This window comes from Eschrichtius robustus, chromosome 2 (assembly GCF_028021215.1).
Source record: "Eschrichtius robustus isolate mEscRob2 chromosome 2, mEscRob2.pri, whole genome shotgun sequence".
Lineage (NCBI taxonomy): Eukaryota > Metazoa > Chordata > Mammalia > Artiodactyla > Eschrichtiidae > Eschrichtius > Eschrichtius robustus.
The window spans coordinates 172,998,144-173,022,334 of NC_090825.1; the positions used below are offsets into that span (position 1 = coordinate 172,998,144).

General features: G+C 47.6%; 1 protein-coding gene across 1 annotated transcript; it reads left to right on the forward strand.

The window, feature by feature from the left end:
* The first annotated feature begins 4,337 nt into the window (after positions 1–4,337).
* ACTL9 (actin like 9) lies at positions 4,338–5,588 on the forward strand. Its single transcript, XM_068534912.1, has one exon. It carries the CDS (start codon positions 4,338–4,340, stop codon positions 5,586–5,588), a length of 1,251 nt encoding a protein of 416 aa, XP_068391013.1.
* The last annotated feature ends 18,603 nt before the right edge of the window (positions 5,589–24,191 follow it).

A 24,191-nucleotide genomic window follows, 5' to 3' on the forward strand; every position in this document is an offset into this window, starting at 1 on the left:
TTTTACATTTCATAGTGTATATATGTCAATGCTACTATCTCACTTCGTCCCAGCTTACCCTTCCCCCTCCCTGTGTCCTCAAGTCCATTCTCTACGCCTGCGTCTTTATTCCTGTCCTGCCCCTAGGTTATTCAGAACCTTTTTTTTTTGTTTTTAGATTCCATATATATGTGTTAGCATATGGTATTTGTTTTTCTCTTTCTGACTTACTTCACTCTGTATGACAGACTCTAGGTCCATCCACCATACTACAAATAACTCAAATTCGTTTCTTTATATGGATGAGTAATATTCCACTGTATACATGTGCCACATCTTCTTTATCCATTCATCTGTCGATGGACACTTAGGCTGCTTCCATGTCCTGGCTATTGTGAATAGAGCTGCAATGAACATTGTGGTACATGACTCTTTTTGAATTATGGTTTTCTCAGGGTATATGCCCAGTAGTGGGATTGCTGGGTTAAACTTTTCTTTAAAATATTTTTTAAAGTGTGATTTCAATAAACCCTCTGAAGGATAAAGAAAAAAAAATTGATTACATAGTACTATGGCTCTTTTTATAAACATGAGGGGGGAAAACTCTTCCAGCCAAAATGCCTACTTTTATTCTTTAGTTTAAAAACACTTGAAAACAAAGGCTGTGCACCAAAATGTTAATTGGGGCACCTCTGAGCAGAGGCATCGAAAGATCAGAGGCAGAATCCTTAACTTTTTTCTTTATATAAGTTTTATGTGATGAAATTAGGGGTGGTTTCACTTTCTCAGGCTGTGTTTTTCTGCCTTTTTAGATTTAAAACCTGAAACTGAAAACCAAGTTTGAAAACGATAAATAAGGTGCTGTCCTTTAGTATATTTCTCGTTGTTGTGAACAGTCCAAAAAACGGCTGGATACAAAATAAAGAACTCATACAACTTAATAACAAAAAACAAACAATTCAATTTTAAAATGGGAGCAGAGGAATTGAATAGACATTTTTCCAAAAGAGATATACAAGTGGCCAACAGGTATATGAAAATGTGCTCGACATTACTAATTATCAGGGAAATGCAAATCAAAGCCACGAGACATCACCTCATACCTGTTAGAATGACTAGCATCAAAAAGAGATAACAGGGACTTCCCTGGTGGCTCAGTGGTTAAGAATCCGCCTATCAATGCAGGGAACATGGGTTCGAGCCCTGGTCCAGGAAGATCCCACATGCCACGGAGCAACTAAGCCTGTACGCCACAACTACTGAGCCCACGTGCCACAACTACTGAAGCCCATGCACCTAGAGCCCACGCTCCACAACAAGAGAAGCCACGGCAATGAGAAGCCCACACACCGCAACGAAGAGTAGCCCCCGCTAGCCGCAACTAGAGAAAGCCCACACGCAGCAACGAAGACCCAACACAGCCAAAAATTAATTAATTAATTTTTCAAAAAGAGATAACAAGCGTTGAGGATGTGGAGGAAAAAGAATCCTTGTTCTGTTGGTGGGAATGTAAATTTGTGTAGCCACTATGGAAGACAGTATGAAGGTTCCTCAAAAAATTAAAAATAGGGCTTCCCTGGTGGCGCAGTGGTTGAGAGTCCGCCTGCCAATGCAGGGGACACGGGTTCGAGCCCTGGTCTGGGAAGATCCCACATGCCACGGAGCAAGTAGGCCTGTGAGCCACAATTACTGAGCCTGCGCGTCTGGAGCCTGTGCTCCGCAACAAGAGAGGCCGCGATAGTGAGAGGCCCGCGCACCGCGATGAAGAGTGGCCCCCGCTTGCCGCAACTAGAGAAAGCCCTCGCACAGAAACGAAGACCCAACACAGCCATAAATAAACAAACAAATAAATAAATAATTTTTAAAAAAAAATTAAAAATAGAACTACCATACGATCCAGTAATCCCACTCCTGAGTATATACCCAAAGAAAACAAAAACAATAATTTGAAAAGATACATGCACCCCAATGTTCATAGCAGCATTATTTACAATTGCCAAAGTATGGAAGCAACCTAAGCTTCCATCAACAGACGAATGGGTAAAGAAGACATGGCATGCATATATATATATATGATGGAATCCCACTAAGCCATAAAAAAGAATGAAATTGTGCCATTTACAACAACGTAGATGGACCTGGAGGGTATTATGTTTAGTGAAATAAGTCAGACAAAGACACATACTGTATGATATCACTTATATGTGGAATCTTAAAAATAAAACTAACTAGTGAATATAACAAAAAAGAAACAGACTCACAGACATAGAGAACAAACTAATGGTTACCAGTGGGGAAAGGAAAGTGCAGAGGAACAAGATAGGGGCAGAGGATTAAGAGGTACAAACTGCTATGTATAAAATAGATAAGCTACAAGGATATTTTGTACAGCACAGGGAATATAGCCAATATTTTATAATAAATATAAATGGAGTATAATCTACAAAAATTTTGAATCACTATGTTGTACACCTGAAACTAATATAATATTATGAATCAACTATACCTCAATAAAAAGAAACAGGATTTAGAAGAGAGATCTGCACCCCCATATTCATTGCAGCATTATTCACAATAGCCAAGGTATGGAAACAAACCTAAGTGTCCATCAACAGATGAATGGATAAAGAAGATGTGATATGTAGATATACAGAGAGATAGATAGATAAATATTATTCAGCCATGAAAAAAGAAGGAAATAACGCCATTTGTGACAACATAGATGGACTTTGAGGGCATTACGCTCAGTGAAATAAGTCAGAGACAGACAAATACTGTATGATCTCACTTATATGTGGAATCTAGAAAAGCCGAAGCCATAGAAACAGAGAGTATAATGGTGGTAACCAGGGGTTGGAGAGTGGGGGGAATGGGAAGATGTTGGTCAAAAGGTACAAACTTCAAGTTAGAAGATGAATAATTTCTGCAGATCTAATGTCCAACATGGTGATTACAGTTAACAATACTATATTATATACTTAAAAGTTGCTAAGAGAGTAGATCTTCAATGTTCTCACCACAAAAAAAGAAATGGTTATTATGTGAGGTAATGGAGGTGTTAACTAATGCTACAGTGGTATTCATTTTGCAATATATAAGTGTATCAAATCATCACACTGTACACCTTAAACTTACCCAGTGTTATATGTCAATTACATCTCAATAAACCTGGAAGCAGGGGGACTGCCTGGACCCTCAATAAATAGCTGAGTAAATGAAAATTTCCAAAAACATGTATTAGATCACACAAAAAGTAATTAATTTAATAAAAACTCAACATCACTCTTTGGTCAGGATAGTAAATCTCAACACAGCTAGGAAGTAAAGCCTCTCTCACTTTGATATCCCTGTGACTCATTCAGCACTAGTCTCGGTAATTTCTAGCACTCCACACAAATACACACACACAGATTTTTATTTGTTTGTTTTAACTAACAGGTCATACCTATCACCACAAAAACAGTTTTAGAAGCAACTCCTGATCCATTGTGGAGCCTGCTGTCCTTTGTCGAAAGTGTCTTCCTCTCAAATGCATCCCCCTTTTATCTACCCTGAAATCCCCCTTTTGTATTCCATGGACACCCCCTTCCACCAAGAGGAAGCAGATAAAGTCCCTGGAGTGAAGGCAGACACCTCCTACCACCACCAGGTGGTAGAGAGAGGGAGGAGAAATCAAGGAAGACTTACAGGAGGCAGTGGTGTCCTGCTGATATTTGAAGAGCAAATTCCTGCCCTGCAGGAATGGAATGGGAAGGCTGCTCCGGGAAGCAGGAAGAGCAGAAGTGTCAAAGAATCTAGTATAGGGGTGTCTGTGCCTCTCCTTGCCCCCCACCCCGGGCTGGCTTCTGTTTCCTCTGGGAAACCAGAAAGCCACTCTAAAGCCAACTACTTTCTAATTAATATTTGAAGGATTAATACTTTAATATTCTAAGGAGGCCTGTGACCAGCTCTCAGATACCACACTATAAATAACTTCAAGACAAGGCACCAAGAGAAGGATTCCTGGGTCTTACCGGGTTCTGGATCAGGGAACTGGGTCAGAGGTCCCTCTTTGGGAGCCTTCTATCCTGCTCCTTCTCCAGATTTGGCACTGGGGGTGGGAGGGGGGCAGAGGGGAACCCAGATTAAATACTCTGGGAGCTTTCTGGAGCAAGGAAGGGCCCACCCTTACACCCCACCACCCCACTCCTGCATTGTGAGCGGCAAAATGATGTCATAGACCAGCGGCCCGGCCCCCTCTCCCTCCCTCCGCCTGTGCTTACCCCAGGCCTGGCCTCAGCCTTTTCTCTCCACACCCCCCTCACCCCAGAGGAAAGTGGTCTGCCTTGCCAAGCAACCCACGCGACCACTTAACAGCCATGGATCCAAATCGGGGCAACCCCCCGGGGCCCCAGACCTCCCCAGAGGCCCCCAAGCCTAGCCTGAACCCCTGCTCGATCCTGGCGAACAATACCATGCCGCAGGACCCCCCCAGCATGGTGGGCGACAGGTTGCCCCCAAAGACCCGGGCGGTGGTCATCGACATGGGCACAGGCACCTGTAAGGTGGGCTTCGCGGGGCAGGCCCGGCCCACCTACACCGTGGCCACCGTCGTCGGTTGCCAGCCCAAGAAGCCGACCACCACCGGGCCGCCGGTGCTGGAGACGTTCATCGGCGAAGCAGCCCGCACTCGCCCCGAGCTGATGCGGGTGCAGCCCATGCGGAACGGCATCGTGGTAGACTGGGACGCAGCCGAGCTGATCTGGCGCCACGTGCTGGAACACGACCTCCGCGTGACCCCCCGGGACCACTCGCTGCTGTTCTCCGATCCGCCCTTCAGCCCCACCACCAACCGCGAGAAGCTGGTGGAGGTGGTTTTCGAGTCGCTGGGCTCCCCCGCCATGTACGTGGCTTCCCAGTCAGTGCTCTCCGCCTACGCGCACGGGCGGGTCAGCGCGCTGGTGGTGGACGCGGGCCATGCGGTCACCTACACGGTGCCCGTCTTCCAGGGCTACAACCTGCCTCACGCCACACAGCGCCTGGACCTGGCGGGCACCCACCTGACCGCCTTCCTGGCGGAGATGCTGCTGGGCTCCGGCTTGCCCCTGGGGCAGCAGGACCTGGACACGGTGGAGAACATCAAGCGCCGCTACTGCTATGTGGCCTCCGACTTCCTAAAGGCACAGGCCCGGCCCGAGGGGGAATGCCGCCAGACCTTGAAGCTGCCTGACGGGCGGACGGTCACGCTGGGCAAAGAGCTGTTCCGGTGCCCTGAGCTGCTGTTCAGCCCCCCCGAGATCCCGGGGCTGTCGCCCGTGGGCGTCCCCACCATGGCGAAACAGAGCCTTCAGAAGGTGCCGCTGGAGTTGCGGACCGACGTGGCCCAGAACGTGCTGCTCTGCGGGGGTTCTTCACTCTTCGCCGGGTTTGAGGGTCGCTTCCGCGCTGAGCTGCTGCGCGCTCTGCCCCCAGAGGCCCACGTGGTAGTGGCGGCCCAGCCCACCAGGAGTTTCTCCGTGTGGATCGGCGGCTCCATCCTCGCCTCGCTGCGCGCCTTCAAGTTCTGCTGGGTCCTGCGGGAGCATTACGAGGAGCAGGGGCCCCACGTCGTGTACCGCAAATGCTGCTGACCCGGGGCAGGGGTGGGTGTGGACGCGGCGGTGATAGGGGGAGTTATGGGCAGTAAAGTTTCTGCTACCCAGCCGGCTCCGTCCTGCCTTCCCCCAGGGCCTGGCCCAGTCCACTGCTGGACCCACCCAGATGCGCCTGGTTCTGACCCCACAGACCCACCCGCCCTGGTGGGCCACCTCCCAAGACATCCCTGGTTCTGCCCTGCCTTGACTCACCTCCCAGGAGCCATCCCCTGAGACATCCCAGTTCTGACTCCCTGACCCTCCGTCCCCCACGATCAACCCCCCTACACACAAACACACACACACGCACACACACACACCACCATGTGCTAACCCTGTCAAACCCATCTCCCACAATCCTAGTCTCCCACCACACTCAGGTTGGGATCCCCTTCCCAAGCCCACTCCAAAGATATCCCTGGTTCTCAGCACCCCAAATCCACCCACTCTTTGGTTTCCGGGGTCTGATTATCCAAAGTTCTCTGACACCCTGATGTTCTGAACATCCCCCCACAAGTGCTGCATCCCCACACCACCACAAAGATCCAAATTCTGACCCTCAAGGGTCTCCCCTACAACGGCACACTAAAGGATCCCCCAGTGTTCAAAGTCCATCCCCCAAGTTCCACCCTCCTCCAAAGCTCTGACCTCCCTACATGATTTGTTTCCCCAAACTCCTTCCATCCAGATGCTCCCACAACCCATCCCCCATCTTTACCCCCAAAGAACACCAAGTTCTGAGACCCCCAAAACCCCCAGGATGGCCCCCTCTGCTCTCAGCCCACACCCCCTTGCTCTGTAACTCCCCCAGAAATACTCCCACATGGTTTCTCAGTGCATCTCCTGACCCCGTTCCTCAGCTCCTGCAATATCCTCCCAGGAAGGCTAGGGCCCCGAGGACTATCGTGTGATGACCCCAGTAATGCACCTGTGTTCTGAATCCCCCAACTTCCTCCCCAAAGACATTTTCCCAGGGTTGCCCTCTGGTGAACCCCAGGACACCCCACCCTGGTGTTCTCAGACTCCCGGAACTCACCTCCAGGACCAGCCACAAGGTCCCATCCCATTAATTGAGACACCAACGGCCAGTGACATTCACAAGGACTGCCCAATGCAATGTGACCCTGAGGCAGATACCCCAGATGGGGGGTCCCCCTGGACACTGGCTCCCTCCTGCCAACCCCACACAAGTCTCCAGGGCCAGTCGTCCTGGGCTGTCCATCCCCACCACCTTCCGTTCCACTAGTGTTTCATTCCAAGTTCACCCCATCTCCCCAGACCTCTCTCGGCATATTCCTACTATGCCACCCCACGGGCTTTCTCTGGGACCTGCCCTGAGGATGTCCTGTGAAGCCTCTACTACCCCACCTGCAGGGTGGAGGGGCTGGACATTCTCCCCGCAGGGTGGCCTCAGTCCCCTCTCCCTGCTCTGCCCTTATCCTCAGCCACCGAGGCCCCTGCTGGAGGCAGGACCCTTTGCCTTTATGCCATCTAGCCCAGCCCAATTAATGTCAGGGCCCCTGGCCAGCAGCCAAGACACATCCTCCCCATCCTTAACAAAATAAGCCTGAGCTGCCAGAGCTTATCCACGTTCACGCTGGGTCCAAGGGATCATTCATTCATTCATTCATTCCTTCAAACAGTCAATGCTTATTGAGCTTCGCTCACAGGCTGTCTTGGTCTCTCCCTGAGTCTTTCTGTGTGTCTCTTTGTTTTTGGTTTTTATTTGCTCACTTGATGTGTTTTTCTCTCCGACTCACCTGCCGGCACTAGTTCTTATGCAGGAATTTTCCAGACTGGAAACTCCTATATTCATGGAGCGTGTGAGCCCACCCCACTTATCTCCTGCATCTGCCATCAGGCAATGGAGGGAGTGAAGGCCCTGGTCATCCCCACCCACCCTGTACCACTGTGTCTTGGGCAGTGGCTCCAGCCCCCTCACAGGCCAGTGGGTGGTCCTCAGCTGAGAGGACAGCCGCACAGACAGGCTCAGATCCCCATATCACAAACATGCAAGGTTGGACCCCCTCCCTTGCCTTCGCTCCTGCAGGCAGCCTCAACCTGTAGAATCAGCAAGAACTCCCAGGAGGTTATGAAGTGGTGAGGGGAACTGCTCATTCTTCCCACCAGGGGGCAGCACCTCCAAGCACAAGGCCTTAAGGGTAGAGCCGAATTTAGAACCACGATGGCTGCAGCAAACCTGGCATCCCAGACCCACCCCAAACCATGATGTCAGGGCACTGCCAGCCACACACACACAGAGAAGGGATGTGGGACAGGCTGAGTCTCAGAAGCCACAGGAAGTGAGGAGGATGCAGAAACCCCTGCCACCCTTGGGCTGCTGGGAAACCCAAAGGACACTCATTTAGACCAGACTAAGTTTCCCCCAGCTCCAAACCTTCCCTGGGCTAGAGATTTCCTCCACAACCCTCTGGAAATGTGCCCTCCCATTTGCACACTCCCAGGGATGGGGAGCTCACTACTTCAAGTCTGTGTTAGAAATCTCAACTCATGGACTTCCCTGGGGACGCAGTGGTTAAGAATCTGCCTGCCAATGCAGGGGACACGGGTTCGATCTCTGGTCCAGGAAGATCCCACGTGCCATGGAGCAACTAAGGCCGTGTGCCACAACTACTGAGCCCCTGCACCTAGAGCCCATATTCCGCAACAAAAGAAGCCACTGCAATGAGAAGCCCGCGCACCGCAATGAGGAGTAGCCCCCGCTCACTGCAACTAGAGAAAAGCCTGCGCACAACAACGAAGACCCAACACAGCCAAAAATAAATTAATTAATTAATTTTTTTAAAAAAAATCTCAAGTCATCCCAGGAGTCTTAGGTAAACCTCTGCAGTGTGCTTGCCACCCCCCATCCAGAGCACTGAGAGCACCAGAGACCCTGAGCCCCCCACTCAGGCCCACACACACCCCTGGACTCTACTCTCTCCCAAACTCAACATCCTCAACTTTTTCCATTTCTGGCTTTAAGTCATTCACGCATCCATTCCACAAACATTCATTGGCCACCCACTACATGCCCTGCACCGTGCTCAAATCTAAGGAAACCGCAGTGAACAAGAAATGGGGTCTCAGCCTCCCAGACCCTCCTCGGAAGGTCTGACCAGGTCACTTCTTCCATCAACTTCCATCCGCCTGATATCTGTTCCACACACTGACCCACAAGTCCTTTCCTTCTTATGGCCTCAAAAGCACCCACTGCCTTCCCACCCCAGCCCAGGCCTCTTCATTTCTCACCTGGAGGATCGTGGGAGCCTCCTCCCTGGTGCCCTGGTCACCTCTCTCACCCTCTGGAAGGCCCTTGCAGAGGATTTCTGCAAAGCATAACTTAGAACCCTCTGGTGGAAAACAAAACCCAAGTTCTTATGATAGCTCTGAATCCTCTGCCAACCTCTCCAGACTTCTCCTTGGCTTTCCCTCCCACCACCTTCACCCCCAACACACCAGTTGCCTTTCTGTTCCTCAAACATACTGTTACGGGCTGCATGTGTCCCACCCCCCCCCCCCAGAATTCCTATGCTGGAGATTGGGATTTTAAAGAGATAATTAAGTTAAGATGAAGCCATTAGGGTGGGCCATAATCCAATAGGACGAGTGTCCTTATAAAAAGGGGAAATTATGACAACACACACAGAGGGAAGACCATGTGAGGACACAACAAGAAGACAGCCATCTACAAGCTGAGGAGAGAGGCCTCAGAAGAAACCAGCCCTGCCAACACCTTGATCTTGAATTTCTAGCCTCCAGAATTGTGAGAAAATAAATGTCTGTTGTATAAGCCACCTAGTCTGTAATCTATTTTGTTATGGCAACCCCAGTAGATTAAGAGTGATTTTACCAAGTGTGGTTCGGAAGGTAGTTATAATGCCAGCTACAACCATGTGGCCAATTACAGAAATGAGGGCTGTAACTGTCATGAGTATTTCTCTCTTGTTTTGTTATGAATATGTGTGTATAGTACATATATACACACATATGTATCTATATGTATATATATATATATATATATAAACCAAATATCTTTGTTTTCTTCCGCCTTTTATCTCCATATCATGTAACATAAGATGTATTGACTTTATAGCATAGTATTTAAATATTGTTCACTTTACATCATAGTATTTAAATTAGGGTATCAAAGAGAAGGGTAAACGTAACTCAATTACTTTATCTCCTCACCCTGAACAATGTTAAGACAAATGACCATTCAAAAAATAAATTAAATAAATTATAAATAATTTTTAAAAGACAAATGACAAATGGAGTAAACTATAGTTCATAACACAAAGGGACAGTGTCCATAATATATAAAGAGTTCTTGGAAACAATCAATAAGAAAAAATATTACAATAGTCCATGGAAAAGTTAACAAAGGATATGAACTTTGAGCTCACAGAGAAAGAAACACAAATGGTTCTTAGTCACAAGAGAAGATTCTCAATCTCATAAGGGAAGTGAACATTAAAACTACACTGCAAGACCATGTTTAACCCATCAGGTTGGCAGAGATCAAAAGGTCTGATAACTCCCCAGGTTGGTGAGGCTCTGGGGAAACTGGCACTCTCTTATTCTGATGATGAAGAAGGAAACTGGTACAAACCCTTAGGCAGAACAAACGGTAATATCTACCTAAATGACAAATGCACACACCTTTCAAGCCAGCTATCACACTTCCAGGAATTTCTCTTTCAGATACACTCACTTGTATGTGAAATGACATCAGTGCAGTTATCCACTGCACGCTGCAGCACTTTATTGTGGCAAAACATAGGAAAAAACATTATGTGTTGCCAACGTTATGTGACCATCCATGGGAAATGGTTACATAAATGTCATTCAAACATAGAGGAATACTACACAGCCCTTAAAAAGGAACCAGCAAGCTCTGTTCACTGACATGGAGTGCAAGCCAACATATATTTTAAGTGAAAAAAAAGAAGGCCCAGAATGGTATGTTACCATTTATGTAAAAAAAAAAAAAAAAAGGATTAAAGGGATATGTAGATATTTGCTTAGAAATGCCTAGAATATCTCTAGATGATCTCACAAGAAATCTGAGTGGTGGCTGCTGCTAGACCAGATTTTCTCAAGTTTTATTTCATTATTACGCTTCAAGGAACAATCATTTTTAGACATTTTTTTTCTTAATTGCCCTGTACAAAAGTTTAACACAACAGAGCTACCATGTATCTACACTATATCTATACATATATAGTCTGTGTATACCTGTGCTTTATAAATAAACAGTTTTTTTTCACACACCCCCAAACCAATTTTCACTTCTTTGGGGACAATATCACCTCCTGAGGATTGATGCTGTTGGGGAGGTGACCAGGGAGCCTTTGCAAAGTGGGAAGGAGACTGCTCACTGCCTTCCCTTGTGAAGTACAGTAAGTCCCCTACATACAGACAAGTTCCGTTCCAAGAGCACATTCGTAAGTCAAATTCGTCTGTAAGTCCAACAAAGTTAGCCTAAGTACCCAACTAACACAATCGGCTATATAGTACCGTACTGTAAAAGGTTTATAATACTTTTCACACAAATAATACATAAAAAACAAACACAAAAAATAAAGGAAACATTTTTAATCTTACAGTATAGTACCTTGAAAAGTACAATAGGACCAGCTACATCACCACTACATTTACGCTTGCTTCCGGACATCCTGGGCTTGAAATAAAGATACAGTACTGTACAGTAAAGTACACAAAAGCACAACCACTTGTAGAGGATGAACACACATGACAATGTACGCCAGACACGTGAACTAACTTACGTGATTGAACGTGAGAACGCACGTTTGCATCTTTGAAATTTCCTTCGTACGTAAGGGACTTACTGTATTAAAATTGTGAAACATGTAAATATGTTTTGGGGGGGTGAAGTAGAAAAGAACAGCTTTATTGCTTTGCCAGGCGAAGGGGGTCACAGGGGGCTAATGCCCTCAAAACTGTGTATCCCTGTGAATATATATTTTTTTAATATGGAGATTTATTTTAGGTTCCTCTGGTGTCCACCCAGGTAGCTCTGTTTTCTTTCTCTCTCCCTAGCTATGATCCTCTGATTTGTTTGATTCCTTGTCAATGGATGGTATCTCCCGCCTCGGCCTTGAGTTTTGGGAGGGCAGAGGCCCCATGTGTATCACGTACCCAGCGCACAGTCATGCCCAATAAACGTTTGTTGAATGACTAAACGAATAAGCTATGACTCTGGCTGAGCTAAGAGGAATCCTCCTACATAGGGACCCCCCTTCCTCTCTTCCTCCTGACGCTGGAGTCATAGAGACCAGGGTCCTCGCATCATCTCTTCACATGCTGTACGACCTTGGACAAGTGACCAGACCTCTCTGAGTCTCACTCAACGCACCTGTAAAGTGAGGGTGACATCAGTGCTCACTGCAGGGAGGCTTTATAAGGATTAAGTCAGATCACACAGGTGCCCTGGGAAGTATGGAAGGATACATGTCAAACTGCCCTTGTCTTTGGGGCTGTGAGGAGGGACAGGGGAGCTTTTGCATTTACTCTGTATATTAATGCATTGTTTGAATGTTTTACAATGCAAATGCCTCCATAGAAATAATTCCTTCAAACCATTTTGAGTAATGCATAAAATGGACTTAACACACTCGGTACACAGCAAGTGCTTAATACATGGTAATGAGGTTGCCATTTCAACTAGTGTGTGCCAAAGACAAAGTCCATGTCATCCAGCCAGCCCACTGGCCACCAAGAGTCTGGAGACCCTCCCCCAAGAGTTTGACCAGAGAGAGAATCCACCAAGTCACCTTAGTCCAGACTACCTGTCCTTTGGGGGACCCAGCAGAGGCAGTCTTTGGAGGAGGTGGGGTCATCCCACCAGGTAAATCACAGACCAATTGGAGATTAAGGTGGGGTGAAGATTGCACGGCCAAAAAGTACAGCATCAGAGCTTGGCTTCCTTTTAAAATTTGACAGCCTGTTTATCATGGAATTTTTTGCATTAATTTTTATTTTTTTACATATCGCATTGATGCCAGGAGCTGGGGGTAGGGAGGAGGGCAGAGTGATGCCTGCGGGTACAGGGTTTCTTTCTGGGGTGATGAAACTGTTCTGGAGTAGACAGGGGTGATGGTTACACAACCCTGTGAATGTACTAACTACCTCGGAACTGTACACTTTCAAAGGGTGAGTTGTACGGTATGGGAGATAATCTCGATTAAAAGCATTGCACTGAAATATTCTTTATTTTATAAGCCCTAGAGATCTAACGCACAGTATAGTGAATATAGATAACAATATTGTATTATCATCATCAGATTTGCTGAGACTGGAACTTAATTATTCCGACCACTAAAGACAAATGATAATAATGGACCGCGACAGAGGTGTAACTATCACTGCAGTGGCAATCATGTACAATATATAAATGTATCAAATTAGCATGTTGTACACCTTAAAGTTACACAATGTTATATGCGAAATATATTTCAAAGTTTCTTCACTTTGATTACTGACATGTTGGGAGCCCCCTTAAATTTGCTTATGAGAATGCCTCACTCGCCTCACCCTAATCCCAGCTGCGTGGACAAAGACACTAGGAGGTGGTGAGGAGATGATGGTTTTCGTGAGACTGGCCCAGGAAGAGAGACAGGAAGATCAGACTCCTCTAGACCTTGGCCGCAAGGCCTGCTTCCCACGGAAACCAGGAAATCACCGACACCACCACCCACACCCCCGGTGGGGTACCTGCAGCTGCTGATCGCACCCCCCCAGCCAGGTCACTGCCCCAGGAGCAAGACGGACTCAGCCAACACCCCACCCCACCCCAGCACAGTGAACTTAAACCCAACAGGGAAGTTTAACTCCCGACAGACAGGGAATTCTGGTTTTAGCAGGATTGTTCACACAATCACACACACACACACACAAACACACACACCCTTACCCCAGCTATCACCTGGGGCCTCTTGAAACTTTGTATGGACAGATGAGGCTGCCAGATGTGGGGAAGAAAGGTGGAGGAGGGGGTACTGGGCCGGGTGACAGGGTTCAAGATCAGGGGTTAATGGATTTTCCAGGAACCCCACTCACAGCTGACCAAGCCACCAAGCAATGGGTGGAAAAGCCCAGCCCACCTGGTTGGCAGTTACCCCTCAGGGGGCAAGTCAGCCCCAGGGCCTCACTATCTTCCACCCCCTTCTCACCAGTCCACACCTCCCCCAACCCGGGTTGCCACCCCGTTCCTCACGATGGGCACCCAGCATCCCTTCCTTCTCCTCCATTCTGACTACCCTCCCTTAGAAACCCATGAATCTCTTTTGCAAGAAGCAAATCTGATCACACTCTTCTCCTGCTCAATAACCCTCCATGGCTCCCTATGGCCCTAGGGCTAAATAATTTTCCCAGAACCCCAGTGAAGCCTGGACCAAAGCCCTGCTAACCCCCCATGGCTCCCCATTGCGTTCTGTATTCCATTCCCAAATGCTTCTTTCATTCCCTGGAACTCAGCACTTTCCCTCCCACCTCAGAGCCTTTGCACAAGCTGTTCCCTCCACCTGGAACACTTTCCTTTCTCCTGTCTTTCCCTAGTTAATGCCTATATCCCTGCTTCAAATCTCAGCTCTGGGAAGCCCTTTATGACTGCCCAGGTGGGTCAGATCCACCAGCACCAGGCATCAGTCCAACCTAACATTTATCAGGATTGTACATTATGTCTGTGCATGTGACTCAGCCCAGGTCAGCCTCCCCCAGTGAACTGTGACTTCTGGGAGGTCTGGAAACTGGCACATAGTAGGTCCTCAACCAACACTTACTTGACAGTTTGATTGCTTTCTGCCCAGTGGAAGGAACAGATAATAAACACAAAAAGAAATAAGAATTTTAGATGGTAAAAATACACAATACTATATATTAAATAGATAACTAATAAGGACCTACTGTATAGCACAGGGAACTCTACTCAATATTCTGTAGAGTATATTTTTCAGATTCTTTTCCCACCTATATGGGAAAAGAATCTGAAAAAAGGTGGATATATGTATACGTATAACTGATTCACTTTTCTGTACACCTGAAACTAACACAACATTGTAAATCAAATATACTCCAATGAAAAAACTATGCCCTGAAGAAAATTAAACAGGGTGATATGATGGGTGATCAGACAGGACCCAAGAAGATGAGGAAGGAGCATTCCAGGCCGAGGGAACTGCAAGGGTAAAGGCCTGGAGGCAGGACCCACTTGGTGTGTTTGGAGAACACAGTGGAGTGAGTGGGGGGAAAGAGGGAGGGGGTGAGGGCAGGTCGTGCAAGCCCCTGTGGGCCACGACAATATTAAACTTTACCCAAGCTCTGTGATCTTGGAAAACGGTGAAGATTAAGAATTCCCCCTCCTCACCCTTCATGTTCCAGGAAACTGCTTACTATAAGGAACCACCCTCTTATATGACTTAGATGAGTCTCACAGATGCCTACTCTTTTATATCTCAACTTGACTGGGCCACAGGGAGCCCAGATATTTGGTCAAACATTATTTTGGGTGTGTCTGTGAGGGTGTTTGTAGATGAGTTAACATTTAAGTCAATAGACTGAGTAAAGCAGATTGCCCTCCCTGATGTGGGTGGGCCTCGCCCAATCAGTTGAAGGCTGACTAGAACAGAAAACTGACCGTCCTCCTACTAAGAGAGAATTCCACCTGCCTGACAGCCCTGACTGGCTCATCTGTTTTCTGGTCTCTGGACTTGAACTGAACAATCAGTTCTTCCTGAGTCTTGAACCTGTAGCTCTTGGGACTTGCCAGCCTCCATAATCACATAAGCCAACTCCTTATAATAAATATATATGCCAGGCTATAGACATATATCTAGATCAATAGACAGATCTACAGATAGATATCAATATAGATAGATGGATATCTAGATAGATAATCTAAATAGATAGATGAATATAGATATCTATATATAGTATAGATATTATGGATATATAGAATGTATAAATATATAAATGTATAGACATGTATATTCAATAGATATCTATATTAAGATATAGATAGATCTCTATATATCTCTAAGATCTATAGATATCTATATTATATAATCTATATATCTATAGGTATAGATGATAGGTAGACAAATACATAGATACATAGATATATAGATAGATAGATATTGATATATATGGCAGATACAGAGAGAGAGAGAACTGCAGATGGATGGATGGATAGATAGATAGAAAGATCCATTCTATTGGTTCTATCTCTGAATACTCCCAGAACAGATTTCCTTGTGTACGTATGACAAGGCCAAATGCAAACCCTCCAAAATTCCCATTCTTTGCCTCATAAGTTGTTAGCTGAACTGCATGTCCCCACTGACCAATTAGAAAAGCTTGCTAACCAAACTTTGGTTAAGCTTCTCTCCTTCCTTTGGGCCCCTAAACTTAGACCCCTCCCTCACGCAAGCCAGCAGACAACCCCTCCTGAGAACAGGATGGCCCCAAAGTAAACCATCCTCTGATCTGGTATCTCATCCTGCCATCCTCTCATCCACTCCCCCACACCTGGTCCTCTCTGGCTTGTTCATTCCTCTTTATGAAAAGAAAACCCTCTCGCCTCACCCTTGGGCGGCTTGCAGACCTCACAGTCAGAGCGTTCTCCCTGGGGCATAGTCCCTTTCCTCTCCCCTTGCGATAATCCTTTTGAATAAAGGCTCTCCTTACTAAGTCCAGATTTGTTTTTTATTGACAGCTGCAGGAAGGACTTTGGGTTTTTCTTTTTCGTAGGAGCAATAGAACAGGGACCATGGTGCCGTCGGGGCAACCAAGCGGATCCAGGGAAGCTGTGAAGATGCTCAAGCCGTAGGTCAAGCTGAGAAGTGGGTGGATTTAAGCTGCATTTTAGAGGGCGAGTGGACAGAAGCATGAGAATTAGAGGCAGGTCTCTGAAGGTCCCCAAGCCTCCTGCATGATATATTCCAAAAGTTTCATTGTTTGCGGCAAGAACAGCCCAGGAAGATGGCTCAACACCGGGAGAGGATAGATAAGCTTGGGGCAGGGTGGGGTACAAGGTGAGGGTCCCCACGAAGATCATTCATCAGGAAGGCTTAGAACCGCAGAGCATCAGAACCCGACAAGGGAACCTGAGGCCACCTAGCGTGCCCCTGGCAGAGCCGGGATTCGAACCCAGGTTCCCTGTTTCCCGGATTCAGCTGGTCTCGCTGCTCTCCCCTATTTCCTGAGGATCTGAAATTTGAATGATTCCTGGGTTTGGCTAGGGGGACAGGAGTGTGGACATGCTGGGTAGGGGAACAGCAGAGGTAGCGGTGTGGAAGCCGCGGGAAAGCAAGGTGCAGGAAGTGGAGAATAATAACCGCTAGCAAGTATCTGCCCTTCCTACCTACCAGACGCTGCTGCGCTAACCACCCAGGGCGCGTTACCTCCTCCTCTTCTCCCTCTGAGGTTAGAACTATTATTATCTCCACTCTACAGAAGGGGAAACTGAGGCCCAGGGAGGGGATGCGAAGGCCCCAGAAGCCGTGCAGAGCGCTCTCCCCTGGGTCTGGGGACCGGGGCTACGAGTGGGTGGTTCCTAGTCTTCCCCTCTTCGCTTCGAGCCGCACGCCCAGGCCCCAAGACAGGAAGACGGTGGCCAGGACAGCCCTGTTAGAGGGCGGGGGAGGGGCCGGGCCAAACCGCGGACAGGATTTCTCAGAATTTACAGTATGATGGGGGGAGGGGAGGTTGGGGGTGCCCCCAGAACCTGCGGAGCCACAGGCGGAGAGGGGACGGGAGAGAGTGGGCGGCGAGGGGGCCCAGCTCGCGCCTTATGCGAGGGGGCTCCGCTCTCCTCCATTCCCCCACCTCTTTGAGCCTCAGCGCCCACGAGAGGGCTTAGGGGGCCACGTATGCAGAGACTCGAGGGGCTCCCTGCACACCAGGCTCTAGCATATGTGTGCAAGTGTGTGCTTCATGTCCCCACAGAGATCCTAGCACACACATGTGCATGCATTTGTCACGTCACACGTGCACACCCAGGCCAGAGTGTGTGTGTGCGTGTGTGCGCGCGCATGCGCGAGTCAACTCAGGCAGACCCAGGCATTTCACCCCCAGTCACCCAGGCACACCACAAAGTGGGGGGCTGGTGGAGTTCCCGTGAGGCAGGAGATAGATGGGTCCCAGGCTGGGCAGCTGGAGTTTGTCCCCTGTGGACAGATACTCCAAAATAGCAGGAGCCAGAGAGCAGGCTGGGCCCTGCCCAGATAAAAGACAGACACCACATACTTCTCAGTCTTGAGGTCAAGGAGACCTTCCTGACTGTACATGTGCAGAAAGGCTCCTTGGAGGTCAAAAAGGGACTGATGTCAACCTACCCATAGGCCTCTTCGCTAGAATCCATCTTGGCTAAGAGATGTGCGCCCACACATGGGAGGACCCTGAGATAAACCAAATTCGGACTCAGAACCAGGCAAAGCAAGAGGATTGGCCAAAGGAGACCCGGAAGAAAAGCCCCATATGAGTGATTCAAACTACCATGAGGGCGCGACTCTTTCTCTGAGTCCGCCCACGTGTCTATCCACACGTACTCTTTTTCCTCCTAATAAACACTTTACTTGTTTCACCACTTTCTGTCCCTTTGTGGAAATTTACTTCTACAGCGCTGAGAGGCCAGGGCCTTGTCACCGGCCGCTGGTCCCTGGTGGTCTCGTGGTTAGGACTCAGCCCTCTTCACTGCCTCGGCCTGACTTCAATCTCTGGCCGGGGGACCGAAATCCTGCTTCAAGCCGCTGCAGGCCAAAGCCACCCTAGATCAGCCCCTCCCCCATCTCCCTGAGGGCAGTGTGTCCAGGCTGGGACCCGACAGGGGGCCGTGTCCTTCCACATCCCCTCTGCACTCTGTGCCAAGCTCCCTGGTCAATCTCTTCTTTTCCATCTCTCAGGGGCCCATCTTTCCTCTGTGCGTGGCAGACTCAATGGCATTTTTTTTTAAATGAGGTGAAAATTAACATTTTGTGTGTGTGTCAGGATTATTCCATTTTATTCTTTTTTTTTAACATCTTTATTGGAGTATAATTGCTTTACAATGGTGTGTTAGTTTCTGCTTTATAACAAAGTGAATCAGCTATACGTATACATATATCCCCATATCCCCTCCCTCTTGCATCTCCCTCCCACCATCCCTATCCCACCGCTCTAGGTGGTGAAAATTAACATTTTAAAGTGAACAATTCAGGGGTATTTAGTGCATTCACAAGGTTATGCAACCACCGCCTCTCTCTAGTTCCAAAACATTTTCATCTCCCCAAAAGGAATCCCTGTGCCCATTAAGCAGTCATTCCTGACTCCCCCCAGCCCCTGGCAACCAGCCACCAACCTGCTTTCTGTCACTGTGGATTTCTCTATTTTGAATATTTCATATAAATGGAATCATACAACACGTGGCCTTTGGTGACTGGCTTCTCTCACTCATGTTTTCCAGATCTCGGTTCAAATGTCACCTCCTCTGAGGGACCTTCCCTAACCTCCCCCCCCCACCACCACCAAATGCCTCAGCCCACAGCCCTCAGCGGCATCTGACATAATCCTGGCCATCTATTTGTTCACTCAAAGGCTGTCCCTCTCCTCAAAGACACAGGCTCCAAAGGGCAAGGATTGGGTTTCATCCTCTCTGAAAAGTTGGCAGTGACTGAATGAATGACCCACGCGACGCTGTCCTTCCTTGTCTCTCTCTGCCACCATAACGTGGCCTCAACTTCCTTGTCAATCCTCAGATTCAATTCGACAGTATTTATCACACACCTGCTCTTTGACAGGTCCTGTCCCAGATACTCGGGCTCCTTCAGGGAACACAACAGACGGACCCCCCTATTCCCATGGCACCTTCATCCTCGAGGTGGAGACAGACAAAACTGGTGACACAGGATTTAACTGCAGTTGAAGTTGTCACTAGGAGGATCAACTGTTCTTATCCAGTTCATTTATTCATTCAACAAATATTTATGGAATACCTACTGTGTGTAGGATAGACGTAAATAAGCAGAGGCATTTTAGAGTGGGTGTTCAGGGAAAGCCTTTCCTAAGAAAGTAGTGTTTGAATCAAGACCTAAAAATGGAAAAGGAGAGTTTTGGGGGGGGATTTTTTGGTTTGTTTGTTTGTTATTGTTGTTGTTTTTTGGCCATGCTGCATGGCATGTGGGATCTTAGTTCCCCGACCAGGGATTGAACCCATGCCCACTGCAGTGGAAGCACGAGTCTTAACCACTGGACTGCCAGGGAAGTCCCCAGGAGAGTCATTTAAAGACTGAGGGAAAAGCATTATAAGCAGAGGAAACAGCAAGGACAGAAACCTGAGGCAGAAAAGGATTTCAAGGAAGAGAAATTTGGCCATGACACCAGCACAGCGATGATGGGGTGAAATGGCCCATTTGTTGCTGGCTGTTTGATGTTAGGCAACGTGTATAACTGCTCCAAACCTCAGTTTCCCTGTCTGTTAATGAGGATAATAATAACGAAGACTTTGCAGACAGGGAAACAAAATCCAAGGCAGAGGGACTGGCTCAGACCAGGCAGCTGGGAAATGAGCCCACTTGTCCTGGGTGACAGACCCTCAGGGGTCACAGTAATTGTAGAGCAGATGTAAACCTCTACCTCCTGTTCACCCCCTGGTCTTGCATAGCCATCCTCCCACTGTTGCCAGGTGGAGCCAGTTATCTCCAGCTTATCTCCAACTCTTCTGGTTTACCTGAGCCCACTCAACCTCGCCTACTCCTGCTCACTAACTTGCTGACCTCTCCCCAGCCTTGGCATGCCCTGCAACTTTCTGGCATCATACACACATACCTGACAGCCCTCCCTCCCACACTTGTCCAAAGTGGGTTTTTTTGGAAGGCAGTTTTATAAAGAAGAAAAGAAAAACATGTGCATTTCCCTTCCATGAATCCGCCTCATGGAGCAGCTTTACCTGCTTCACTCCTCATATCACAGAAAGGGTCAAAAACAGGGATAGGATAAGCACCCTGGCTCTGAGGGCAGGGGATGTGTGGCCACCTGTGGGAAGATTAGTCACAGCAACACTGTGGTCAGTCACCCCCTTTCTCAAGACAATGAGCCTGCTCTCCTGTGCTTGTGTGGTGGCTTTATTTATTTTCACTCAGCCTCACACACCACAGGATGGAGTGGGGTGGGGAGGAAGGACAGTTACAGCAGAAATATGCTGAGAAACTCCCCGGCACCCCCGTCTCACTCAGAGAGGAAGCCAGAGTCCTCACCTCGACCCACAGGCCCTGCGTGACCTGCCCCCCATCACCTCCCGGTCCCCACCTCCTCCCACTCTCCCACCTCCATCGTGGCCTCAGCCACATGAGCTTCCTCTATGTTTCTCCAACTCAGCAGGCATGGTCCTGTCTCAGGACCTTGGCAGAGACAGTTCTTTTTGCCTAAGGAGGGCTCTTCCCCCAGCACATGCATAGCTCCCTCAAGTCTCTGCTCAAATGTTACCTTCTCAACAAGGACCTGCCTGACCTCTCGATTTCAGTTTTTATAACTCACCCAAAACTACCTCTCCCAAGCCCCCTACCTCTTTGGTTCTCCATGACACTTATCACCAGTGATCCTACTATACGTTTTTCTTGTTTATTTTTTTATCTGCCTCCCTCACTAGGCTGCCAACACCACAGAGGCAGGAACCATATCTGTTTTGTTCATTGCTCTTTCCCCAGTGCCTGGAACACGGTATATGATCAATAAATATTTTCTAAATGAGTAAAGGAATTTTTTAAATGAGTGAATGAACAGTTATTATGACTGAGCCATAAGTTTAGCCCCAAGCCCCCCGGCGGCCAAAACAAAAATGGAAACAGGATTAGTTATATTCTCTATGAGGATGAAACAATCCAGTTCCCAGGGAAAGGCACGTGCCAAGCCATTTATGTACTTCTCGGTTAATCTCACAGTCCCTGCAGGATGAGCACGTTCGGAATCCCCATTTACAGATTACAGCTGGTCCTGCCCAGCTCCCAAACCCATCTGCTAACCACTAAGCCAGCTTTTCCCAAACTGGTCTGATTATAAGAATCACCTAGGGCTTCCCTGGTGGCGCAGTGGTTGAGAATCTGCCTGCCAATGCAGAGGACACGGGTTCAAGTCCTGGTCTGGGAAGATCCCACATGCCACGGAGCAACTGGGCCCGTGAGCCACAATTACTGAGCCTGCGCGTCTGGAGCCTGTGCTCCGCATGCAACAAGAGAGGCCGCGATAGTGAGAGGCCCGCGCACCGCGATGAAGAGTGGTCCCCGCTTGCCACAACTAGAGAAAGCCCTCGCACAGAAACGAAGACCCAACACAGCCATAAATAATTAAATAATTAAATAATTTAAAAAAAAAAAAAAAAAAAAGAATCACCTAGGTGCTAGCAAAAAAGATTCCAAGGCCTGTCTCCTGGAAAGTTTGAATTCAAAAGGTCTGTAATTAAACAAGCACCTGTGGGTGATTCTTCTGATCAAAGAAGTTTGAGTAATGTCACTTCATGCTACAAGGTGAGAGAGAGAGATACACACAAAGAGATGGGCTAAGCAAAACTCTAAAACAGTTATGAGAACATTTAAGAGATTATCTTTATGACCTTGAGGCATGGAAGGATTCTTATGAAAAAAATGTACAAACCATAATACAAAAGATGGATACATTTGGCAACATCTGATTTAAAAACTGTCATTCAACAAAACACACCAGAAATAAAGTGAAAAGACAAGTCAGGTGAGAATGCTGAGATGTTCATATGTGACACAGAATGTATATCTGGAATATATAAAGAGCTCTGAGAAATCAACAAGAAAAACGTAAATATCCCAGCAGAACAGGCAATTCATAGATGAGGAAACCCAAGTGGCCAACAGATTTTGGCAAAAATGTTCAACAGAGAAATGCAGGTTAAATTCATTTTACGCTCACCAGATTGGCAAAAATCAAACAGTCCATAAAAACCATGTGTTGGCAGAACACAAACTTCCTTTACATGCAAGAAACTGTAGGTTGGTAATACCACACGGTGGAACACTTTGGCAATATCCAGGTTGAAGGCAAACACTCCGAGTATCTGCAATTTCCCTCCTGGCTGTACACCAACAGCAAACTATGGCCCATGGGCCAAATCTGGCTATACCTGTTTTGAGAAATAAAGTTTTATTGGAACACAGCTATGCCCACTTATTTACCTATTGTCTACGGCTGCTTTCATGCTACAATGAAAAGAGGGAGTAGCTGCAACAGTGGCCATCCCACAAAGTCAAAAATATTAACTCTGTGGCCCCTCTGTACAGGAAGAGTTTGCCAACCCCTACTCTGGATCCATGCTTCTCAAACTTCAATGTGCATGTGAATCTTCTGGGCATCTTATTAAAATGCAGGTTCTGATTTAGCTATTCTGGGAGGGGCCTAAGAGTCTGCATTTTAACAAGCTCCCAGGTGACGCTGATGCTGCTAGGCCATGGATCACGACATGAGTGTCAAGGATCCAGGTAGCACAGGGTTCAGCCAGGATGTGTCTGTGAATCTTTGCAGACACGACAGAGAAACATGGCCTCATCAGCATCTTCAACTCATTTCATCTCTGCCCCCAGCAATTACCAACTCGGTTAGGGCAGAAACTTTCATTCATTCAACGTCTGTTGCAATCTCAACGTGAGCCAGACGCACCCGAAGCAGGAAGGGAATTTCATGCATTGATAGCCAAAGAAACCTCCCCAGCCTTCAAGGATGGGTGGAAGAGGAAACATAACATGTGGTTGCACAGTGTCCTAAAATCCAGCCCCCGAGTCAATCATGGTGTGACAGACATGACACAAGGGACCCATGGATGCCCCAGGGTGGAACGTGGCACTGGATAGTTCTTATAGCAGCAGCTCCCAGGCAGCCACACAGACTGTTGCCAGATGCCCACTGGCTCTCAGAGGGCAGAGGACACACCTGTGGTCCCAGAGCCCAGCACAGGAGGAGGGTAATCAACATGTCTTGGGTGAACATTCTAGACATTTGTGCAAGTTTCCACTTGCAAATTCCTCAGTGTGGGGTACTTTTTCCCTCATCCAGTTCCTGTTTGACACACAGTAGGAGCTCCAAAAAATATTTGTTGAAAAAATATATATATGTGATGAGTGCAGAAATGATTCATATTCAGTTCCAAGAGCAATCATATATAAACAGCATTGACAAAAAAAATAATAAGAGCCAGGCCAGAGTGAAGGGAAACAATTTTGAAGAATGAGAGGACATTTCCCCTGAAGACAGCACTACTCTGGGGCTGGGAGCATGAGTGCCTTCTAAAAAGGAAAAGGAGAGAGGAGTTAATATTTGTCAAGCACTTGTGTATGAAATGCTATGCACACAGTGAACGAGATTTAATCTTCTCAAACCATCTGAGGTAGGTGTGGTGGTCTCTAATTTGGAGAAGAGGAACAGGAGGCTCCACCAGCCACCTCCAGGTAGAGGGTGGGGGGTGTGAGTGGCTCCCCCTTGGTAAGAATAGGATCAGAGGTAGAAGTTTGCAAGAAGTGGGTTCTGGCTCTAGAGAAGGAATTGTGATGGGGTTTGGGGGGAAGTGAGTTCTCCATCCTTAGAAGA

What these genes read in the sequence shown, in the direction of transcription:
- ACTL9 (XM_068534912.1), top strand. Translation starts at nt 4,338, where the DNA reads ATGGATCCAAATCGGGGCAACCCCCCGGGGCCCCAGACCTCCCCAGAG.